This window comes from Oncorhynchus tshawytscha, linkage group LG31 (genome assembly GCF_018296145.1).
Source record: "Oncorhynchus tshawytscha isolate Ot180627B linkage group LG31, Otsh_v2.0, whole genome shotgun sequence".
NCBI lineage: Eukaryota > Metazoa > Chordata > Actinopteri > Salmoniformes > Salmonidae > Oncorhynchus > Oncorhynchus tshawytscha.
This window is the reverse complement of record NC_056459.1, coordinates 40,938,388-40,963,376: the sequence shown is the minus strand read 5'-3', so window position 1 is coordinate 40,963,376 and position 24,989 is coordinate 40,938,388. Positions and strand designations below refer to the sequence as shown.

Below are 24,989 nucleotides of genomic sequence, written 5' to 3'. Positions count from 1 at the left end.
AATGGGGAGAGTTAGATGATTCCATGTTCAAAAGGATCGGACAAGGGAGAATGGGGAGAGTTAGCTGATTCCATGTTCAAAAGGATCAGAGAAGGGACAATGGGGAGAGTTAGCTGATTGATTGATTGATTGACTGATTGATTGTCCTGCAAATGTTTAAACCCCAACATTCACAAGCACAGAGGAATGCAGACATTCATGCCTGGATATTTGTCCTTCTCACACCAGTTTGAGTAAAGAACAAGACTAGAAAGTCTAGCAACACCAGCCTATTAGATTCCTTCAATTCCATGCTAATGTGGTGTTTAATAGAATACCATTCTAATGCTGTGTTCAATAGAATTCAAAACAAATCAAACTTTATTTGCCATATGATCCAAATACAACAAGTGTAGACTTTACCGTGAAATGCTTACTTACAGGCCCTTAACCAACAGCGCAGTTCAAGAAGAGTTAAGAAAATATTTACCAAGTAGACTAAAATAAAAAGTAATAATAAAAAGTAAGACAATAAGAATAACAATAACGAGGCTATATACAGGGGGTACCGGTACAGAGTCAGTGTGCAGGGGTACAGGTTAGTTGAGGTAATCTGTACATGTAGGTGGGGGTGAAGTGACTATGCATACATAATAAACAGTAGTAGTAGTGTACAAGGGGGGGGGGTCAATGTAAATTGTCTGGTGACGATTTTTATGAATTGTTCAGCAGTCTTATGGCTTGGGGGTAGAAGCTGTTGAGGAGCCTTTTGGTCCTAGACTTGGTGCTCCGGAACCTCTTGCCGTGCGGTAGCAGAGAAAACAGTCTATAACTTTGGTGACTGGAGTCTTTGACAATTTTATGGGCTTTCCTCTGACACCGCCTATTATATACAGTGGGGCAAAAAAGTATTTAGTCAGCCACCAATTGTGCAAGCTCTCCCACTTAAAAAGATGAGAGAGGCCTGTAATTTTCATCATAGGTACACTTCAACTATGACAGACAAAAGGAAAAAAATAAAATCCAGAAAATCACATTGTAGGATTTTTAATGAATTTATTTGCAAATTATGTTGGAAAATAAGTATTTGGTCACCTACAAACAAGCAAGATTTCTGGCTCTCACAGACCTGTAACTTCTTCTTTAAGAGGCTCCTCTGTCCTCCACTCATTACCTGTATTACTGGCACCTGTTTGAACTTGTTATCAGTATAAAAGACACCTGTCCACAACCTCAAACAGTCACACTCCAAACTCCACTATGGCCAAGACCAAAGAGCTGTCAAAGGACACCAGAAACAAAATTGTAGACCTGCACCAGGCTGGGAAGACTGATTCTGCAATAGGTAAGCAGCTTGGTTTGAAGAAATCAACTGTGGGAGCAATTATTAGGAAATGGAAGACATACAAGACCACTGATAATCTCCCTCGATCTGGGCCTCCACGCAAAATTATTTGTGGGGTCAAAATGATCACAAGAACAGTGAGCAAAAATCCCAGAACCACACGGGGGGTATCTAGTGATTGACCTGCAGAGAGCGGGGACAAAAGTAACAAAGCCTACCATCAGTAACACACTACGCCGCCAGGGACTCAAATCCTTCAGTGCCAGACGTGTCCCCCTGCTTAAGCCAGTACATGTCCAGGCCCGTCTGAAGTTTGCTAGAGAGCATTTGGATGATCCAGAAGAAGATTGGGAGAATGTCATATGGTCAGATGAAACCAAAATATAACTTTTTGGTAAAAACTCAACTCATCGTGTTTGCAGGACAAAGAATGCTGAGTTGCATCCAAAGAACACCATACCTACTGTGAAGCATGGGGGTGAAAACATCATGCTTTGGGGTTGTTTTTCTGCAAAGGGACCAGGACGACTGATCCGTGTAAAGGAAAGAATGAATGGGGCCATGTATCGTGAGATTTTGAGTGAAAACCTCCTTCCATCAGCAAGGGCATTGAAGATGAAACGTGGCTGGGTCTTTCAGCATGACAATGATCCCAAATACACTGCCCGGGCATCGAAGGAGTGGCTTCGTAAGAAGCATTTCAAGGTCCTGGAGTGGCCTAGCCAGTCTCAAGATCTCAACCCCATAGAAAATCTTTGGAGGGAGTTGAAAGTCCGTGTTGCCCAGCAACAGCCCCAAAACATCACTGCTCTAGAGGAGATCTGCATGGAGGAATGGGCCAAAATACCAGCAACAGTGTGTGAAAACCTTGTGAAGACTTACAGAAAACGTTTGACCTCTGTCATTGCCAACAAAGGGTATATAACAAAGTATTGAGATAAACTTTTGTTATTGACCAAATACTTATTTTCCACCATAATTTGCAAATACATTCATTAAAAATCCTACAATGTGATTTTCTGGATTTTTTCTTCTCATTTTGTCTGTCATAGTTGAAGTGTACCTATGATGAAAATTACAGGCCTCTCATCTTTTTTAAGTGGGAGAACTTGCACAATTGGTGGCTGACTAAATACTTTTTTGCCCCACTGTACTTTTTTGCCCCACTGTAGGTCCTGGATTGCAGGAAGTAATGTACTAGGCCATTCACATTACTCTCTGTAGCGCCTTACAGTCAGATGCCAGACAGCTGCCATACACCAAGACAGTCATGAAGAGGGCACGACAAAGCCTATTCCCCCCTAGGAAACTAAAAAGTTTTGGCATGGGTCCTGAGATCCTCAAAAGGTTCTACAGCTGCAACATCGAGTGCATCCATCGAGGCACTTCAGAGGATAATGTGTACGGCCCAGTACATCACTGGGGCAAAGCTGCCTGCCATCCAGGACCTCTACACCAGGCGGTGTCAGAGGAAGGCCCTGAAAATTGTCAAAGACCTCAGCCACCCCAGTCATAGACTGTTCTCTCTACTACCGCATGGCAAGCAGTACCGGAGTGCCAAGTCTAGGATAAAAAGGCTTCTCAACAGTTTTTACCCCCAAGCCATAAGGGTTACCCGGACTATTTGCATTGTGTCCCTCCCCCAACCCCTCTTTTACGCTGCTGCTACTCTCTGTTTATCTTATATGCATAGTCACTTTAACTATACATTCATGTACATACTACCTCAATTGGCCCGACCAACCAGTGCTCCCACACATTGGCTAACCGGGCTATCTGCATTGTGTCCCATCACCCGCCAACCCCTCTTTTTATGCTTCTGCTACTCTCTGTTCATCATATATGCATAGTCACTTTAACTATACCTACATGTACATACTACCTCAATAAGCTTGACTAACCGGTGCCTGTATATAGCCTTGCTACTCTTATTTTCAAATGTATTTTTACTGTTGTTTTATTTCTTTACGTACCTACACACACACACATACTTTTTTTCTCTCTGCACTATTGGTTAGAGCCTGTAAGTAAGCATTTCACTGTAAGGTCTACTACATCTGTTGTATTTGGTGCACGTGACAAATAAATCTCGACCCGCTCCACTACAGCCCCGTCGATGTTAATGGGGGCCTGTTTTCCTGTTGTCCACAATCATCTCCTTTGTCTTGCTCACATTGAGGGAGAGGTTGTTGTCCTGGCACCACACTGCCAGTTCTCTGACCTCCCTATACAGTCATGGCCAAAAGTTTTGAGAATGACAAAAATATTATTTTCACAAAGTCTGCTGCCTCAATTTGAATCCTGTATTGATGCTTTGCTTGTTTGATGAGGGCATAGTGGTGTTTCTTGTAAACGTCCGAATTAGTCTCCCGTTCCTTGAAAGCGGCAGCTCTATTCTTTAGCTCAATGCGGATGTTGCCTGTAATTCGTGGCTTCTGGTGGGGATATGTACGTACAGTCAATGTGGAGACGACATCATTGATGCACTTATTGATGAAGCCGATGACTGAGTTGGTGTACTCCTCAATGCCATTGGATGAATCCCGGAACATATTCCTGTCTGTGCTAGCAAAACAGTCCTGTAGTGTAGCATCCGTGTCATCTGACCAGTTCCGTTTTGAGTGAGTCACTGGTACTTCCTGCTTTATTTTAGCTTGTAAGCAGGAATCAGGAGGACAGAATTATGGTCAGATTTGCCAAATGGAGGGCTGGTGAGAGCTTTGTATGCATCTCTGTGTGTGGAGTAAAGGTGGTCTAGGATTTTTTCCCCCTGGTTGCACATGTGACATGCTGGTAAAAATGTGGTAAAACTGATTTAAGTTTGCCTGCATTAAAGTCCCCGGCCATTAGGAGCGAAGCTTCTGGGTGAGCATTATCTTCTTTGCTTATGACCTTAAAGAGTTGGTTGAGTACGGTCTTAGCGCCAGCTTCATTCTGTGGTGGTAAATAGACAGCTACGAATAACACAAATGAGAACTCTCTTGGTTGATAGTGTGGTCTACATCTTATAATAAGGTACTACCTCAAGTGAGCAATACCTCGAGACTTCTTTAATATTAGACATCACGCACCAGCAGTTATTGACAAATAGACACACACCCCACCCCTCGTCTTACCAGAGGTAGCGTCTCTGTTCTGCCGGTGCAGGGAAAATCCTGCTAGCTATTTATTGTCCATATCTTCGTTCAGCCACGTCTCAGTGAAACATAAGATGTTACAGTTTTTAATGTCCGGTTGGTAGGATAATCTTAATCATAGGTCATCAATTTATTTTTCAATGATTGCACAATGATTGCACATCAGCTGATTTCCATTCTGATGCTGTGTTCAACAGAATTCCATTCTGATGCCGTGTTCAGCTGAATTCCATTCTGATGCAGTGTTCAACAGAATTCCATTCTGATGCCGTGTTCAGCTGAATTCCATTCTGATGCTGTGTTCAACAGAATTCCATTCTGATGCCGTGTTCAACAGAATTCCATTCAGATGCCGTGTTCAACGGAATTCCATTCTGATGCCGTGTCATTCTGATGCCGTGTTCAACGGAATTCCATTCTGATGCCGTGTTCAACGGAATTCCATTCTGATGCCGTGTTCAACGGAATTCCATTCTGATAAAGTGTTCAGCGGAATTCCATTCTGATGCCGTGTTCAGTAGAATTCCATTCCGATGCCGGGATCAATAGAATTCCATTCTAATGCCGTGCTCAGTAGGATTCCGTTCTAATTATGTGCTCAATAGATTTCCATTCTGATGCCGTGTTCCAATGTCCGGTTGGTAGGATAATCTTAATCATAGGTCATCAATTTATTTTTCAATGATTGCACGTCAGCTGATTTCCATTCTGATGCTGTGTTCAACAGAATTCCATTCTGATGCCGTGTTCAGCTGAATTCCATTCTGATGCAGTGTTCAACAGAATTCCATTCTGATGCTGTGTTCAACAGAATTCCATTCTGATGCCGTGTTCAACAGAATTCCATTCAGATGCCGTGTTCAACGGAATTCCATTCTGATGCCGTGTTCAACGGAATGCCATTCTGATAAAGTGTTCAGCGGAATTCCATTCTGATGCCGTGTTCAGCTAAATTCCATTCTGATGCCGTGTTCAACGGAATTCCATTCTGATGCCGTGTTCAAAGGAATTCCATTCTGCTGCAGTGTTCAACAGAATTCCATTCTGATGCCGTGTTCAACGGAATTCCATTCTGATGCCGTGTTCAACGGAATTCCATTCTGATGCCGTGTTCAACGGAATTCCATTCTGATAAAGTGTTCAGCGGAATTCCATTCTGATGCCGTGTTCAGTAGAATTCCATTCCGATGCCGGGATCAATAGAATTCCATTCTAATGCCGTGCTCAGTAGGATTCCGTTCTAATTATGCGCTCAATAGATTTCCATTCTGATGCCGTGTTCCAATGTCCGGTTGGTAGGATAATCTTAATCATAGGTCATCAATTTATTTTTCAATGATTGCACGTCAGCTGATTTCCATTCTGATGCTGTGTTCAACAGAATTCCATTCTGATGCCGTGTTCAGCTGAATTCCATTCTGATGCCGTGTTCAACAGAATTCCATTCTGATGCGGTGTTCAACGGAATTCCAATCTGATGCCGTGTTCAGCTGAATTCCATTCTGATGCCGTGTTCAACAGAATTCCATTCTGATGCCGTGTTCAACGGAATTCCATTCTGATGCCGTGTTCAGCTGTATTCCATTCTGATGCCGTGTTCAACAGAATTCCATTCTGATGCCGTGTTCAACGGAATTCCATTCTGATGCCGTGTTCAGCGGAATTCCATTCTGATAAAGTGTTCAGCGGAATTCCATTCTGATGCCGTGCTCAACGGAATCCGATGCTGATGCCGTGTTCAATAGAATTCCGTTATAATTATGTGCTTAATAGAATTCCATTCTGTTGCCATGCTCAAAAGAATTCCATGCTGATGCCGTGCTAAAAGGAATTCCATTCTGATGCCGTGTTCAACGGAATTCCATTTGGATGCCGTGTTCAACGGAATTCCATTCAGATGCCGTGTTCAACAGATTCCCATTCTGATGCTGTGTACAATAGATCTCCATTCTAATGCTGTGATCAATAGAATTTCATTCTGATGCCGTGTTGAGTAGAATTCCATTCTATTGCCGTGCTCAGTAGTATTCCATTCTAATTATGTGCTCAATAGATTTCCATTCTAATGCCGTGTTGAGTAGAATTCCATTCTGATGCCATGATCAATAGAATTCCATTCTGATGCCGTGATCAATAGAATTCCATTCTGATGCCGGGTTGAGTAGAATTCCATTCTAATGTTGTGTTGAGTAGAATTCCATTCTAATGCCGTGTTCAACAGATTCCATTCTAATGCCGTGTTCAACAGAATTCCATTCTAATGCCGTGTTCAACAGAATTCCGTTATAATTATGTGCTCAATAGAATTCCATTCTGGTGCCATGCTCAAAAGAATTCCATTCTGATGCCGTGCTAAAAGGATTTCCATTCTGATGCCGTGCTCAAAGGAATTCCATTCGGATGCCGTGTTCAACAGAATTCCATTCTGATGCCGTGTTCAACGGAATTCCATCCGGATGCCGTGTTCAACGGAATTCCATTCTGATGCCGTGGTCAACAGATTTCCATTCTGATGCTGTGTTCAACAGATTCCCATTCTGATGCTGTGTTCAATAGATCTCCATTCTAATGCCGTGATCAATAGAATTTCATTCTGATGCCGTGTTCAATAGAATTCCATTCTGATGCCGTGTTCAACAGAATTCCATTATAATGCCTTGTTCAACGGAATTCCATTCTAATGCCGTGTTCAACAGAATTCCATTCTGATGTCGTGTTCAACAGAATTCCATTCGAATGCCGTGTTCAATAGAATTCAATTCTGATGCCGTGCTCAATAGAATTCCAGTCTAATGCCTGTGCTGATCAATAGAATTCCATTCTGATGCCGTGTTCAATAGAATTCCGTTCTAATTATGTACTCAATAGATTTCCATTCTAATCTCGTGATCAATAGAATTCCATTCTAATGCCGTGTTCAATAGAATTCCATTCTGATGCCATGATCAATATACATCCATTCTAATGCTGTGTTCAATAGAATTCCATTCTAATGCCATTTTGATTAGCATTCCATTCTGATGCAGTGATCAATAGAATTCCATTCTGATGCCATGTTGAGTAGAATTCCATTCTGATGCCATGTTGAGTAGAATTCCATTCTAATGCCATGTTCAACAGAATACCATTCTTATGCCGTGTTCAACGGAATTAATTTCTGATGCCGTGTTCAACAGAATCCAATTCTGATGTCGTGTTCAACAGAATTCCATTCTAATGCCGTGTTCAACAGAATTCCATTCTGATGCCGTGTTCAACGGAATCCCATTCTGATGCCGCGATCAATAGAATTTCATTCTGATGCCGTGGTCAATAGAATTCCATTCTGATGCCGTGTTCAACAGATTTCCATTCTGATGCTGTGTTCAACAGATTCCCATTCTGATGCTGTGTACAATAGAATTCCATTCTGATGCCGTGCTCAGTAGAACTCCATTCTGATGCCGTGTTCAGTAGAATTCCATTCTAATGCCGTGCTCAGTAGAACTCCGTTCTAATTCCATGTACTCAATAGATTCCATTCTAATCTGCGTGATCAATAGAATTCCATTCTAATGCCGTGATCAATAGAATTTCATTCTGATGCCGTGTTCAATAGAATTCCATTCTGATGCCGTGTTCAACAGAATTCCATTATAATGCCTTGTTCAACGTAGAATTCCATTCTAATGCCGTGTTCAACAGAATTCCATTCTGATGTCTGTTCAATAGAATTCCATTCTAATGCCGTGTTCAATAGAATTCCATTCTGATGCCGTGTTCAATAGAATTCCAGTCTAATACCGTGCTCAATAGAATTCCATTCTGATGCCGTGTTCAATAGAATTCCGTTCTAATTATGTACTCAATAGATTTCCATTCTAATCTCGTGATCAATAGAATTCCATTCTAATGCCGTGTTCAATAGAATTCCATTCTGATGCCATGATCAATATACATCCATTCTAATGCTGTGTTCAATAGAATTCCATTCTAATGCCATTTTGATTAGCATTCCATTCTGATGCAGTGATCAATAGAATTCCATTCTGATGCCATGTTGAGTAGAATTCCATTCTGATGCCATGTTGAGTAGAATTCCATTCTAATGCCATGTTCAACAGAATACCATTCTTATGCCGTGTTCAACGGAATTAATTTCTGATGCCGTGTTCAACAGAATCCAGATTCTGATGTGCCGTGTTCAACAGAATTCCATTCTAATGCCGTGTTCAACAGAATTCCATTCTGATGCCGTGTTCAACGGAATCCCATTCTGATGCCGCGATCAATAGAATTTCATTCTGATGCCGTGGTCAATAGAATTCCATTCTGATGCCGTGTTCAACAGATTTCCATTCTGATGCTGTGTTCAACAGATTCCCATTCTGATGCTGTGTACAATAGAATTCCATTCTGATGCCGTGCTCAGTAGAACTCCATTCTAATGCCGTGCTCAGTAGAACTCCGTTCTAATTATGTACTCAATAGATTTCCATTCTAATCTTGTGATCAATAGAATTCCATTCTAATGCCGTGTTCAATAGAATTCCATTCTGATGCCGTGATCAATAGAATTCCATTCTAATGCCGTGTTCAACAGAATTCCATTCTAATGCCATGTTGAGTAGAATTCCATTCGGATGCCGTGATCAATAGAATTCCATTCTAATGCCGTGTTGAGTAGAATTCCGTTCTAATTATGTACTCAATAGATTTCCATTCTAATCTCGTGATCAATAGAATTCCATTCTAATGCCGTGTTCAATAGAATTCCATTCTGATGCCGTGATCAATAGAAATCCATTCTGATGCCGTGTTCAATAGAATTCCATTCTAATGCTGTGTTCAACAGAATTCCATTCTAATGCCGTGTTGAGTAGAATTCCATTCTAATGCCGTGTTCAACAGAATTCCATTCTAATGCCGTGTTGAGTAGAATTCCATTCTAATGCCGTGATCAATAGAATTCCATTCTAATGCCGTTTTGATTAGCATTCCATTCTGATGCAGTGATCAATAGAATTCCATTCTGATGCCATGTTGAGTAGAATTCCATTCTAATGCCATGTTCAACAGAATACCATTCTAATGCCGCGTTCAACGGAATTCATTTCTGATGCCGTGTTCAACAGAATCCAATTCTGATGCCGTGTTCAACAGAATTCCATTCTAATGCCGTGTTCAATAGAATTCAATTCTGATGCCGTGTTCAGCGGAATTCCATTCTGATGTCGTGTTCAACAGAATTCCATTCTAATGCCGTGTTCAACAGAATTCCATTCTGATGCCGTGTTCAACAGAATTCCATTCTAATGCCGTGTTCAATTGAATTCCATTCTGATGCCGTGTTCAACAGATTTCCATTCTGATGCTGTGTTCAACAGATTCCCATTCTGATGCTGTGTACAATAGAATTCCATTCTGATGCCATGTTGAGTAGAATTTCATTCTGATGCCGTGTTCAACAGAATACCATTCTAATGCCGTGTTCAATAGAATTCCATTATAATTATGTGCTCAATAGAATTCCATTCTGTGCCATGCTCAAAAGAATTCCATTCTGATGCCGTGCTAAAAGCATTTCCATTCTGATGCCATGCTCAAAGGAATTCCATTCTAATGCCGTGTTCAATAGAATTCCATTCTGATGCCGTGTTCAATAGAATTCCATTCTGATGCCGTGTTCAACAGATTTCCATTCTGATGCTGTGTTAAACAGATTCCATTCTGATGCTGTGTACAATAGATTCCATTCTAATGCCGTGATCAATAGAATTTCATTCTGATGCCGTGTTGAGTAGCATTCCATTCTGATGCCGTGTTCAGTAGAATTCCATTCTAATTATGTGCTTCAATTCTGATTTCCATTTCTAATGCCGTGTTGAATAGAATTCCATTCTGATGCCGTGATCAATAGAATTCCACTCAAATGCCGTGTTGAGTAGAATTCCATTCTAATACTGTGTTGAGTAGAATTCCATTCTGATGCCGTGTTGAGTAGAATTCTATTCTAATGCCGTGTTCAACAGAATTCCATTATAATGCCGTGTTCAACAGAATTCCATTCTAATGCCGTGTTGAGTAGAATTCCATTCGGATGCCGTGATCAATAGAATTCCATTCTAATGCCGTTTTGAATAGCATTCCATTCTGATGCCGTGTTCAACAGAATACCATTCTAATGCCGTGTTCAATAGAATTCCATTCTGATGTGCTCAAAAGATTTCCATTCTAATGCCTTGTTGAGTAGAATTCCATTCTAATGCTGTGTTGAGTAGAATTCCATTCTGATGCCGTGTTGAGTAGAATTCCGTTCTAATTATGTGCTCAATAGATTTCCATTATAATCTCGTGATCAATAGAATTCCATTCTAATGCCGTGTTCAATAGAATTCCATTCTGGTGCCGTGATCAATAGAAATCCATTCTGATGCCCTGTTCAACAGATTCCATTCTAATGCCGTGTTCAACAGAATTCCATTCTAATGCTGTGTTGAGTAGAATTCTATTCTAATGCCGTGTTCAACAGAATTCCATTATAATGCCGTGTTCAACAGAATTCCATTCTAATGCCATGTTGAGTAGAATTCCATTCGGATGCCGTGATAAATAGAATTCCATTCTAATGCCGTTTTGAGTAGCATTCCATTCTGATGCCATGTTGAGTAGAATTCCATTCTAATGCCGTGGTCAACAGAATAACATTCTAATGCCGTGTTCAATAGAATTCCATTATAATTATGTGCTCAATAGAATTCCATTCTGGTGCCATGCTCAAAAGAATTCCATTCTGATGCCGTGCTAAAAGGATTTCCATTCTGATGCCGTGCTCAAAGGAATTCCATTCGGATGCCGTGTTAAACAGAATTCCATTCTGATGCCGTGTTCAACGGAATTCCATCCGGATGCCGTGTTCAACGGAATTCCATTCTGATGCCGTGGTCAACAGATTTCCATTCTGATGCTGTGTTCAACAGATTCCCATTCTGATGCTGTGTTCAATAGATCTCCATTCTAATGCCGTGATCAATAGAATTCCATTCTGATGCCATGTTGAGTAGAATTCCATTCTAATGCCATGTTCAACAGAATACCATTCTAATGCCGTGATGATTAGTTCAATTCTGATGAATTCATTTCTGATGCCGTGTTCAACAGAATCCAATTCCATTCTAATGCCGTGTTCAACAGAATTCCATTCTAATGCCGTGTTCAATAGAATTCATTCTGATGCCGTGTTCAGCAGAATTCCATTCTGATGAATTCCATTCTAATGTGTTCAACAGAATTCCATTCTAATGCCGTGTTCAACCAGAATTCCATTCTGATGCCGTGTTCAACAGAATTCCATTCTGATGCCGTGTTCAATTGAATTCCATTCTGATGCCGTGTTCAATTTTCCATTCTGATGCTGTGTTCAACAGATTCCCATTCTGATGCTGTGTACAATAGAATTCCATTCTGATGCCATGTTGAGTAGAATTTCATTCTGATGCCGTGTTCAACAGAATACCATTCTAATGCCGTGTTCAATAGAATTCCGTTATAATTATGTGCTCAATAGAATTCCATTCTGGTGCCATGCTCAAAAGAATTCCATTCTGATGCCGTGCTAAAAGGATTTCCATTCTGATGCCGTGCTCAAAGGAATTCCATTCGGATGCCATGTTCAACAGAATTCCATTCTAATGCCGTGTTCAATAGAATTCCATTCTGATGCCGTGTTCAACAGATTTCCATTCTGATGCTGTGTTAAACAGATTCCCATTCTGATGCTGTGTACAATAGATCTCCATTCTAATGCCGTGATCAATAGAATTTCATTCTGATGCCGTGTTGAGTAGGATTCCATTCTATTGCCGTGCTCAGTAGAATTCCATTCTAATTATGTGCTCAATAGATTTCCATTCTAATGCCGTGTTGAGTAGAATTCCATTCTGATGCCGTGATCAATAGAATTCCACTCAAATGCCGTGTTGAGTAGAATTCCATTCTAATGCTGTGTTGAGTAGAATTCCATTCTGATGCCGTGTTGAGTAGAATTCTATTCTAATGCCGTGTTCAACAGAATTCCATTATAATGCCGTGTTCAACAGAATTCCATTCTAATGCCGTGTTGAGTAGAATTCCATTCGGATGCCGTGATCAATAGAATTCCATTCTAATGATGTGCTCAATAGAATTCCATTCTGGTGCCATGCTCAAAAGAATTCCATTCTGATGCCGTGTTGAAAGATTCCATTCTGATGCCGTGCTCAAAGAATTCCATTCTGATGCCGTGTTGAAGACAATTATGTGCTCAATAGATTTCCATTCTGAATGCTTGTGTTCAATAGAATTCCATTCTAATGCCGTGTTCAATAGAATTCCATTCTGATGCCGTGATCAATAGAAATTCCATTCTGATGCCCTGTTCAACAGATTCCATTCTGATGCTGTGTTCAACAGAATTCCATTCTGATGCTGTGTTCAATAGAATTCCATTCTAATGCCGTGTTCAACAGAATTCCATTCTAATGCCGTGTTCAATAGAATTCCATTCTAATGCCATGTTGATCAATAGAATTCCATTCTAATGCCGTGATTAGCATTCCATTCTGAATGCCGTGATCAATGAGAATTCCATTCTGATGCCATGTTGAGTAGAATTCCATTCTAATGCCATGTTCAACAGAATACCATTCTAATGCCGCGTTCAACGGAATTCATTTCTGATGCCGTGTTCAACAGAATTCCATTCTGATGCCGTGTTCAACAGAATTCCATTCTGATGCCGTGTTCAACAGAATTCCATTCTGATGCCGTGTTCAGCGGAATTCCATTCTGATGTCGTGTTCAACAGAATTCCATTCTAATGCCGTGTTCAACAGAATTCCATTCTGATGCCGTGTTCAACAGAATTCCATTCTGATGCCGTGTTCAATTGAATTCCATTCTGATGCCGTGTTCAACAGATTCCCATTCTGATGCTGTGTACAATAGAATTCCATTCTGATGCCATGTTGAGTAGAATTTCATTCTGATGCCGTGTTCTACAGAATAACATTCTAATGCCGTGTTCAATAGAATTCCATTATAATTATGTGCTCAATAGAATTCCATTCTGGTGCCATGCTCAATAGAATTCCATTCTGGTGCCATGCTCAAAAGAATTCCATTCTGATGCCGTGCTAAAAGGATTTCCATTCTGATGCCGTGCTCAAAGGAATTCCATTCGGATGCCATGTTCAACAGAATTCCATTCTAATGCCGTGTTCAATAGAATTCCATTCTGATGCCGTGTTCAACAGATTTCCATTCTGATGCTGTGTTAAACAGATTCCCATTCTGATGCTGTGTACAATAGATCTCCATTCTAATGCCGTGATCAATAGAATTTCATTCTGATGCCGTGTTGAGTAGGATTCCATTCTATTGCCGTGCTCAGTAGAATTCCATTCTAATTATGTGCTCAATAGATTTCCATTCTAATGCCGTGTTGAGTAGAATTCCATTCTGATGCCGTGATCAATAGAATTCCATTCAAATGCCGTGTTGAGTAGAATTCCATTCTAATGCTGTGTTGAGTAGAATTCCATTCTGATGCCGTGTTGAGTAGAATTCTATTCTAATGCCGTGTTCAACAGAATTCCATTATAATGCCGTGTTCAACAGAATTCCATTCTAATGCCGTGTTGAGTAGAATTCCATTCGGATGCCGTGATCAATAGAATTCCATTCTAATGCCGTTTTGAATAGCATTCCATTCTGATGCCGTGTTCAACAGAATACCATTCTAATGCCGTGTTCAATAGAATTCCGTTAAAATTATGTGCTCAAAAGATTTCCATTCTAATGCCTTGTTGAGTAGAATTCCATTCTAATGCTGTGTTGAGTAGAATTCCATTCTGATGCCGTGTTGAGTAGAATTCCGTTCTAATTATGTGCTCAATAGATTTCCATTATAATGCTCATGATCAATAGAATTCCATTCTAATGCCGTGTTCAATAGAATTCCATTCTGGTGCCGTGATCAATAGAAATCCATTCTGATGCCCTGTTCAACAGAATTCCATTTTAATGCCGTGGTCAACAGAATAACATTCTAATGCCGTGTTCAATAGAATTCCATTATAATTATGTGCTCAATAGAATTCCATTCTGGTGCCATGCTCAAAAGAATTCCATTCTGATGCCGTGCTAAAAGGATTTCCATTCTGATGCCGTGCTCAAAGGAATTCCATTCGGATGCCGTGTTAAACAGAATTCCATTCTGATGCCGTGTTCAACGGAATTCCATTCTGATGCCGTGTTCAACAGATTTCCATTCTGATGCTGTGTTCAACAGATTCCCATTCTGATGCTGTGTTCAATAGATTCCATTCTAATGCCGTGATCAATAGAATTTCATTCTGATGCCGTGTTCAATAGAATTCCATTCTGATGCCGTGTTCAACAGAATTCCATTCTAATGCCATGTTCAACGGAATTCCATTCTAATGCCGTGTTCAACAGAATTCCATTCTGATGTCGTGTTCAACAGAATTCCATTCGAATGCCGTGTTCAATAGAATTCAATTCTGATGCCGTGCTCAATAGAATTCCAGTCTAATGCCGTGCTCAATAGAATTCCATTCTGATGCCGTGTTCAGTAGAATTCCATTCTGATGCCGTGATCAATAGAATTCCATTCTAATGCCGTGTTCAATAGAATTCCAGTCTAATACCGTGCTCAATAGAATTCCATTCTGATGCCGTGTTCAATAGAATTCCGTTCTAATTATGTACTCAATAGATTTCCATTCTAATCTCGTGATCAATAGAATTCCATTCTAATGCCGTGTTCAATAGAATTCCATTCTGATGCCGTGATCAATAGACATCCATTCTAATGCTGTGTTCAACAGAATTCCATTCTAATGCCGTGTTGAGTAGAATTCCATTCTGATGCTGTGTTCAATAGAATTCCATTCTAATGCCATTTTGATTAGCATTCCATTCTGATGCAGTGATCAATAGTATTCCATTCTGATGCCATGTTGAGTAGAATTCCATTCTGATGCCATGTTGAGTAGAATTCCATTCTAATGCCATGTTCAACAGAATACCATTCTAATGCCGTGTTCAACGGAATTCATTTCTGATGCCGTGTTCAACAGAATCCAATTCTGATGTCGTGTTCAATAGAATTCCATTCTAATGCCGTGTTCAACAGAATTCCATTCTGATGCCGTGTTCAACGGAATTCCATTCTGATGCCGTGATCAATGGAATTCCATTCTAATGCCGTGATCAATAGAATTTCATTCTGATGCCGTGTTGAGTAGGATTCCATTCTATTGCCGTGCTCAGTAGAATTCCATTCTAATTATGTGCTCAATAGATTTCCATTCTAATGCCGTGTTGAGTAGAATTCCATTCTGATGCTGTGTTGAGTAGAATTCTATTCTAATGCTGTGTTCAACAGAATTCCATTATAATGCCGTGTTCAACAGAATTCCATTCTAATGCCATGTTGAGTAGAATTCCATTCGGATGCCGTGATCAATAGAATTCCATTCTAATGCCGTTTTGAGTAGCATTCCATTCTGATGCCATGTTGAGTAGAATTCCATTCTAATGCCGTGGTCAACAGAATAACATTCTAATGCCGTGTTCAATAGAGTTCCATTATAATTATGTGCTCAATAGAATTCCATTCTGGTGCCATGCTCAAAAGAATTCCATTCTGATGCCGTGCTAAAAGGATTTCCATTCTGATGCCGTGCTCAAAGGAATTCCATTCGGATGCCGTGTTAAACAGAATTCCATTCTGATGCCGTGTTCAACGGAATTCCATCCGGATGCCGTGTTCAACGGAATTCCATTCTGATGCCATGGTCAACAGATTTCCATTCTGATGCTGTGTTCAACAGATTCCCATTCTGATGCTGTGTTCAATAGATCTCCATTCTAATGCCGTGGTCAACAGATTTCCATTCTGATGCTGTGTTCAACAGATTCCCATTCTGATGCTGTGTTCAATAGATCTCCATTCTAATGCCGTGATCAATAGAATTTCATTCTGATGCCGTGTTCAACAGAATTCCATTCTGATGTCGTGTTCAACAGAATTCCATTCGAATGCCGTGTTCAATAGAATTCAATTCTGATGCCGTGCTCAATAGAATTCCAGTCTAATGCCGTGCTCAATAGAATTCAATTCTGATGCCGTGCTCAATAGAATTCCAGTCTAATGCCGTGCTCAATAGAATTCCATTCTGATGCCGTGTTCAATAGAATTCCATTCTGATGCCGTGCTCAATAGAATTCCATTCTAATGCCGTGTTCAATAGAATTCCAGTCTAATACCGTGCTCAATAGAATTCCATTCTGATGCCGTGTTCAATAGAATTCCATTCTAATGCCGTTCTAATTATGTACTCAATAGATTTCCATTCTAATCTCGTGATCAACAGAATTCCATTCTAATGCCGTGTTGAGTAGAATTCCATTCTGATGCCGTGTTCAATAGAATTCCATTCTAATGCCATTTTGATTAGCATTCCATTCTGATGCAGTGATCAATAGTATTCCATTCTGATGCCATGTTGAGTAGAATTCCATTCTGATGCCATGTTGAGTAGAATTCCATTCTAATGCCATGTTCAACAGAATACAAGGCTGCAGGCCCAGACTATCCCCAGCCGCGCCCTCAGAGCATGCGCAGACCAGCTGGCCGGTGTGTTTACGGACATATTCTGACCAATCCCTATACCAGTCTGCTGTTCCCACATGCTTCAAGAGGGCCACCATTGTTCCTGTTCCCAAGAAAGCTAAGGTAACTGAGCTAAACGACTACCGCCCCGTAGCACTCACATCCGTCATCATGAAGTGCTTTGAGAGACTAGTCAAGGACCATATCACCTCCACCCTACCTGACACCCTTGACCCACTCCAATTTGCTTACCGCCCAAATAGGTCCACAGACGATGCAATCTCAACCACACTGCACACTGCCCTAACCCATCTGGACAAGAGGAATCTATGTGAGAATGCTGTTCATCGACTACAGCTCGGCATTCAACACCATAGTACCCTCCAAGCTCGTCATCAAGCTCGAGACCCTGGGTCTCGACCCCCGCCCTGTGCAACTGGGTACTGGACTTCCATGACGGGCCGCCCCAGGTGGTGAGGGTAGGCAACAACATCTCCTCCCCGCTGATCCTCAACACTGGGGCCCCACAAGGGTGCGTTCTGAGCCCCCTCCTGTACTCCCTGTTCACCCACGACTGCGTGGCCATGCACGCCTCCAACTCAATCATCAAGTTTGCGGACGACACAACAGTGGTAGGCTTGATTACCAATTCCATTCTAATGCCGTGTTCCTACAGGGAGGAGGTGAGGGCCCTCGGAGTGTGGTGTCAGGAAAATAACCTCACACTCAACGTCAACAAAACTAAGGAGATGATTGTGGACTTCAGGAAACAGCAGAGGGAACACCCCCCATTCTGATGCCGTGATCCACATCGATGGAACAGTAGTGGAGAGGGTAGCAAGTTTTTAAGTTCCTCTACACATCACAGACAAACTGAATTGGTCCACTCACACAGACAGCATCGTGAGGAAGGCGCAGCAGCGCCTCTTCAATGCTCAGGAGGCTGAAGAAATTCGGCTTGTCACCAAAAGCACTCACAAACTTCTACAGATGCACAATCGAGAGCATCCTGGCGGGCTGTATCACCGCCTGGTATGGCAACTGCACCGCCCTCAACCGTAAGGCTCTCCAGAGGGTAGTGAGGTCTGCACAACGCATCACCGGGGGCAAACTACCTGCCCTCCAGGACACCTACACCACCCGATGCTACAGGAAGGCCATAAAGATCATCAAGGACATCAACCACCCGAGCCACTGCCTGTTCACCCCGCTGTCATCCAGAAGGCGAGGTCAGTACAGGTGCATCAAAGCTGGGACCGAGAGACTGAAAAACAGCTTCTATCTCAAGGCCATCAGACTGTTAAACAGCCACCACTAACATTGAGTGGCTACTGCCAACACACTGTCAATGACACTGACTCTACTCCAGCCACTTTAATCATGGGAATTGATGGGAAATGATGTAAATATATCACTAGCCACTTTAAACAATGCTACCTTATATAATGTTACTTCCCTACATTGTTCATCTCATATGCATACGTTGATACTGTACTCTATATCATCGACTTCATCCTTATGTAATACATGTATCACTAGCCACTTTAACTATGCCACTTGGTTTACATACTTATCTCATATGTATATACTGTACTCGATATCATCTACTGTATCTTGCCTATGCTGCTCTGTACCATCACTCATTCATATATCCTTATGTACATATTCTTTATCCCCTTACACTGTGTATAAGACAGTAGTTTTTTTTGGAATTGTTAGTTAGATTACTTGCCGTGTTACTGCATTGTCGGAACTAGAAGCACAAGCATTTCGCTACACTCGCATTAACATCTGCTAACCATGTGTATGTGACAAATAAAAATTTGATTTGATTTGATTTGATTTGAATTCCATTCTAATGCCGTGTTCAACAGAATTCCATTCTGATGCCGTGTTCAGTAGAATTCCATTCTGATGCCGTGATCAATAGAATTTCATTCTGATGCCGTGTTCAATAGAATTCCATTCTGATGCCGTGTTCAATTGAATTCCATTCTGATGCCGTGTTCAACAGATTTCCATTCTGATGCTGTGTTCAACAGATTCCCATTCTGATGCTGTGTACAATAGAATTCCATTCTGATGCCATGTTGAGTAGAATTCCGTTCTAATTATGTACTCAATAGATTTCCATTCTAATCTCGTGATCAATAGAATTCCATTCTAATGCCGTGTTCAATAGAATTCCATTCTGATGCCGTGATCAATAGAAATCCATTCTGATGCCGTGTTCAATAGAATTCCATTCTAATGCTGTGTTCAACAGAATTCAGTTCTAATGCCGTGTTGAGTAGAATTCTATTCTAATTCCGTGTTCAACAGAATTCCATTCTAATGCCGTGTTGAGTAGAATTCCATTCTAATGCCGTGATCAATAGAATTCCATTCTAATGCCGTTTTGATTAGCATTCCATTCTGATGCAGTGATCAATAGAATTCCATTCTGATGCCATGTTGAGTAGAATTCCATTCTAATGCCATGTTCAACAGAATACCATTCTAATGCCGCGTTCAACGGAATTCATTTCTGATGTTGTGTTCAACAGAATCCAATTCTGATGCCGTGTTCAACAGAATTCCATTCTAATGCCGTGTTCAACAGAATTCAATTCTGATGCCGTGTTCAGCGGAATTCCATTCTGATGTCGTGTTCAACAGAATTCCATTCTAATGCCGTGTTCAACAGAATTCCATTCTGATGCTGTGTTCAACAGAATTCCATTCTGATGCCGTGTTCAACAGAATTCCATTCTAATGCCGTGTTCAACAGAATTCCATTCTGATGCCGTGTTCAATTGAATTCCATTCTGATGCCGTGTTCAACAGAATTCCATTCTAATGCCGTGTTCAACAGAATTCCATTCTGATGCCGTGTTCAACAGAATTCCATTCTAATGCCGTGTTCAACAGAATTTCATTCTGATGCCGTGTTCAATTGAATTCCATTCTGATGCCGTGTTCAACAGATTTCCATTCTGATGCTGTGTTCAACAGATTCCCATTCTGATGCTGTGTACAATAGAATTCCATTCTGATGCCATGTTGAGTAGAATTTCATTCTGATGCCGTGTTCAACAGAATACCATTCTAATGCCGTGTTCAATAGAATTCCGTTATAATTATGTGCTCAATAGAATTCCATTCTGGTGCCATGCTCAAAAGAATTCCATTCTGATGCCGTGCTAAAAGGATTTCCATTCTGATGCCGTGCTCAAAGGAATTCCATTCGGATGCCGTGTTCAACAGATTTCCATTCTGATGCTGTGTTCAACAGATTCCCATTCTGATGCTGTGTTCAATAGATCTCCATTCTAATGCCGTGATCGATAGAATTTAATTCTGATGCCGTGTTCAACAGAATTCCATTCTGATGCCGTGCTCAACGGAATCCGATGCTGATGCCGTGTTCAATAGAATTCCGTTATAATTATGTGCACAATATAATTTAATTCAGGTGCCATGCTCAATAGAATTCCATTCTGATGCCGTGTTCAATAGAATTCCATTCTGATGCCGTGTTCAACAGATTTCCATTCTGATGCTGTGTTAAACAGATTCCCATTCTGATGCTGTGTACAATAGATCTCCATTCTGATGCCGTGATCAATAGAATTCCATTCTGATGCCGTGTTGAGTAGGATTCCATTCTATTGCCGTGCTCAGTAGAATTCCATTCTAATTATGTGCTCAATAGATTTCCATTCAAATGCCGTGTTGAGTAGAATTCCATTCTAATGCTGTGTTGAGTAGAATTCCATTCTGATGCCGTGTTGAGTAGTTCTATTCTAATGCCGTGTTCAACAGAATTCCATTATAATGCCGTGTTCAACAGAATTCCATTCTAATGCCGTTTTGAATAGCATTCCATTCTGATGCCGTGTTCAACAGAATACCATTCTATTGCCGTGTTCAATAGAATTCCGTTAAAATTATGTGCTCAAAAGATTTCCATTCTAATGCTGTGTTGAGTAGAATTCCATTCTGATGCCGTGTTGAGTAGAATTCCGTTCTAATTATGTGCTCAATAGATTTCCATTATAATCTCGTGATCAATAGAATTCCATTCTAATGCCGTGTTCAATAGAATTCCATTCTGGTGCCGTGATCAATAGAAATCCATTCTGATGCCCTGTTCAACAGATTCCATTCTAATGCCGTGTTCAACAGAATTCCATTCTAATGCTGTGTTGAGTAGAATTCTATTCTAATGCCGTGTTCAACAGAATTCCATTATAATGCCGTGTTCAACAGAATTCCATTCTAATGCCATGTTGAGTAGAATTCCATTCGGATGCCGTGATCAATAGAATTCCATTCTAATGCCGTTTTGAGTAGCATTCCATTCTGATGCAGTGATCAATAGAATTCCATTCTGATGCCATGTTGAGTAGAATTCCATTCTGATGCCGTGTTCAACAGAATACCATTCTAATGCTGTGTTCAATAGAATTCCATTATAATTATGTGCTCAATAGAATTCCATTCTGGTGCCATGCTCAAAAGAATTCCATTCTGATGCCGTGCTAAAAGGATTTCCATTCTGAAGGCCGTGCTCAAAGGAATTCCATTCTGATGCCATGCTAAAAGGATTTCCATTCTGAAGGCCGTGCTCAAAGGAATTCCATTCTGATGCCGTGCTAAAAGGATTTCCATTCTGAAGGCCGTGCTCAAAGGAATTCCATTCTGATGCCGTGCTAAAAGGATTTCCATTCTGAAGGCCGTGCTCAAAGGAATTCCATTCGGATGCCATGTTCAACAGATTTCCATTCTGATGCTGTGTTCAACAGATTTCCATTCTGATGCTGTGTTCAATAGATTCCCATTCTAATGCTGTGTTCAATAGAATTCCATTCTGATGCCGTGATCAATAGAAATCCATTCTGATGCCGTATTCAATAGAATTCCATTCTAATGCTGTGTTAAATAGAATTCCATTCTAATGCCGTGTTGAGTAGAATTCCATTCTAATGCCGGGTTGAGTAGAATTCCATTCTAATGCCGTGATCAATAGAATTCCATTCTGATGCCGGGTTGAGTAGAATTCCATTCTAATGCCGTGTTCAACAGAATTCCATTCTAATGCCGTGTTGAGTAGAATTCCATTCTAATGCCGTGTTCAACAGAATTCCATTCTAATGCCGTGTTCAACAGAATTCCATTCTGATGCCGTGTTCAACAGAATTCCATTCTAATGACGTGTTCAATAGAATTCCAATCTCATGCCGAGTTCAACAGAATTCCATTCTAATGCCGGGTTCAACAGAATTCCATTCTAATGCCGTTTACAACAGAATTCCATTCTGATGCCGTGTTGAGTAGAATTGCATTCTGATGCTGTGCTCGATAGAATTCCATTCTGATGCTGTGCTCAATAGAATTCCATTCTAATGACGTGTTCAACAGAATTCCATTCTAATGCCGTTCTCAATATTATTTCATTCTAATGCCGTGTTTAATAGAATTTCATTCTAATGCCACGTTCAACAGAATTCCATTCTGCCTTGTTCAACAGAATTCCATTCTAATGACGTGCTCAATAGAATTCCATTCTGATGCCGTGTTGAGTAGAATTCCATTCTGATGCTTTGCTCAATAGAATTCCATTCTGATGCTGTGTTCAATAGAATTCCATTCTGATGCTGTGCTCAATAGAAACAATTCTGATGCTGTGCTCAATAGAAACCATTCTAATGCTGTGCTCAATAGAATTCCATTCTGATTCTGTGCTCAATAGAATTCCATTCTGATGCTGTGTTCAATAGAATTCCATTCTGATGCTGTGCTCAATAGAAACCATTCTGATGCTGTGCTCAATAGAATTCCATTCTAATGCCGTTCTCAATATTATTTCATTCTAATGCCGTGTTCAATAGAATTTCATTCTAATGCCGTGTTCAATAGAATTCCATTCTCACCCTTTTTTGCTTTTCTTGTACATCTTGGCTATCCTCTCAGTGGGAACTCCATACTTCTCTGATATCTGTGAATGAAAGACAATGTTATTTAGATTCCACAAACAAGCTGTGGATGCGATTTACCAATACCAGAGAGGATAACCTGGATCATCCAGATGATAGAGACTAACTAACTTGTGGAGGCCCTCTGGTCAGGTGGTCTAACCCCATAAACAGGGCTTTCCTCCCCAACTTCTCCCTTTGCACTTTGCCTCCTCTTAATCTGGCTGCCCTGCTGATTCTGATCGGTTTAAATAGAGCATCTTTTTTTAGAGATACTCACTGCTTCCATCAGGCCTCTCAGGGTTGGAGACTTGAGCATCAGAGCATCAAACACCTCATCCGACTCCTTCCTCACATACAGCAGGACTGTGGAGAGATGGACACATTCAGGATGTTATGCCACTGAAGTTGTTTTGGCTTATCTGTGAAGCAGCGCTCCTATAGTAGGATATTATAAAGACTGGTACCTCTTTAGAGTCTATATAGACTGGTACCTCTGCCGAGTCTATATAGACTGGTACCTCTCTGTAGAGGTTATATAGACTAGTACCTCTGTAGGGTCTATATAGACTGGTACCTCTCTGTAGAGTCTATATAGACTGCTACCTCTCTGTAGAGTCTATATAGACTGGTACCTCTGTAGAGGTTATATAGACTGGTACCTCTCTGTAGAGGTTACATAGACTGGTACTTCTGTAGAGGTGATATAGACTGGTACCTCTCTGTAGAGTCTATATAGACTGGTACCTCTCTGTAGAGTCTATATAGACTGGTACCTCTCTGTAGAGGTTACATAGACTGGTACCTCTGTAGAAGTGATATAGACTGGTACCTGTCTGTAGAGGTTATATAGACTGGTACCTCTGTAGAGGTTATATAGACTGGTACCTCTCTGTAGAGATTCTATAGACTGGTACCTCTGTGTAGAGATTATATAGACTGGTACCTCTCTGTAGAGGTTATATAGACTGGTACCCCTCTGTAGAGGTTATATAGACTGGTACCTCTGTAGAGGTTAAATAGACTGGTACCTCTGTAGAGATTATATAGACTGGTACCTCTGTAGAGATTATATAGACTGGTACCTCTGTAGAGATTATATAGACTGGTACCTCTGTAGAGGTTATATAGACTGGTACCTCTGTATAGGTTACATAGACTGGTACCTCTCTGTAGAGGTTATATAGACTGGTACCTCACTGTAGAGGTTATATAGACTGGTACCTCTGTAGAGGTTATATAGACTGGTACCTCTCTGTAGAAGTTATATAGACTAGTACCTCTCTGTAGAGGTTATATAGACTGGTACCTCTCTGTAGAAGTTATATAGACTAGTACCTCTCTGTAGAGGTTATATAGACTGGTACCTCTCTGTAGAGTCTATATAGACTGGTACCTCTGTAGAGGTTAAATAGACTGGTACCTCTGTAGAGATTATATAGACTGGTACCTCTGTAGAGATTATATAGACTGGTACCTCTGTAGAGGTTATATAGACTGGTACCTCTGTATAGGTTATATAGACTGGTACCTCTCTGTAGAGTTATATAGACTGGTACCTCTCTGTAGAGGTTATATAGAGAGATGATATAGACTGGTACCTCTCTGTAGAGTTATATAGACTGGTACCTCTCTGTAGAGACTGTTATATAGACTGGTACCTCTACCTGGTACCTCTGTAGGGTTATATAGACTGGTAGCTCTGTGTATAGAGGTTATTATGGACTGGTACCTCTCTGTAGAGGTTATATAGACTGGTACCTCTGTAGAGGTTATATAGACTGGTACCTCACTGTAGAGGTTATATAGACTGGTACCTCTGTAGAGGTTATATAGACTGGTACCTCTCTGTAGAAGTTATATAGACTAGTACCTCTCTGTAGAGGTTATATAGACTGGTACCTCTCTGTAGA

At 40.8% G+C, this 24,989-nt stretch overlaps 1 protein-coding gene across 1 annotated transcript in view; it reads right to left on the bottom strand.

The window, feature by feature from the left end:
• The window catches only part of grhl2b (grainyhead-like transcription factor 2b), a 136,668-nt gene that overhangs the window by 1,802 nt on the left and 109,877 nt on the right, over window positions 1-24,989 (bottom strand). Inside the window, exons 14-15 of the mRNA XM_042309971.1 lie at window positions 23,357-23,442; window positions 23,035-23,099 (exon numbers count right to left, since the gene is read on the bottom strand). Of these exons, the coding sequence (XP_042165905.1) occupies window positions 23,035-23,099; window positions 23,357-23,442 (151 nt within the window). The remainder of the gene's footprint in view (window positions 1-23,034; window positions 23,100-23,356; window positions 23,443-24,989) is intronic.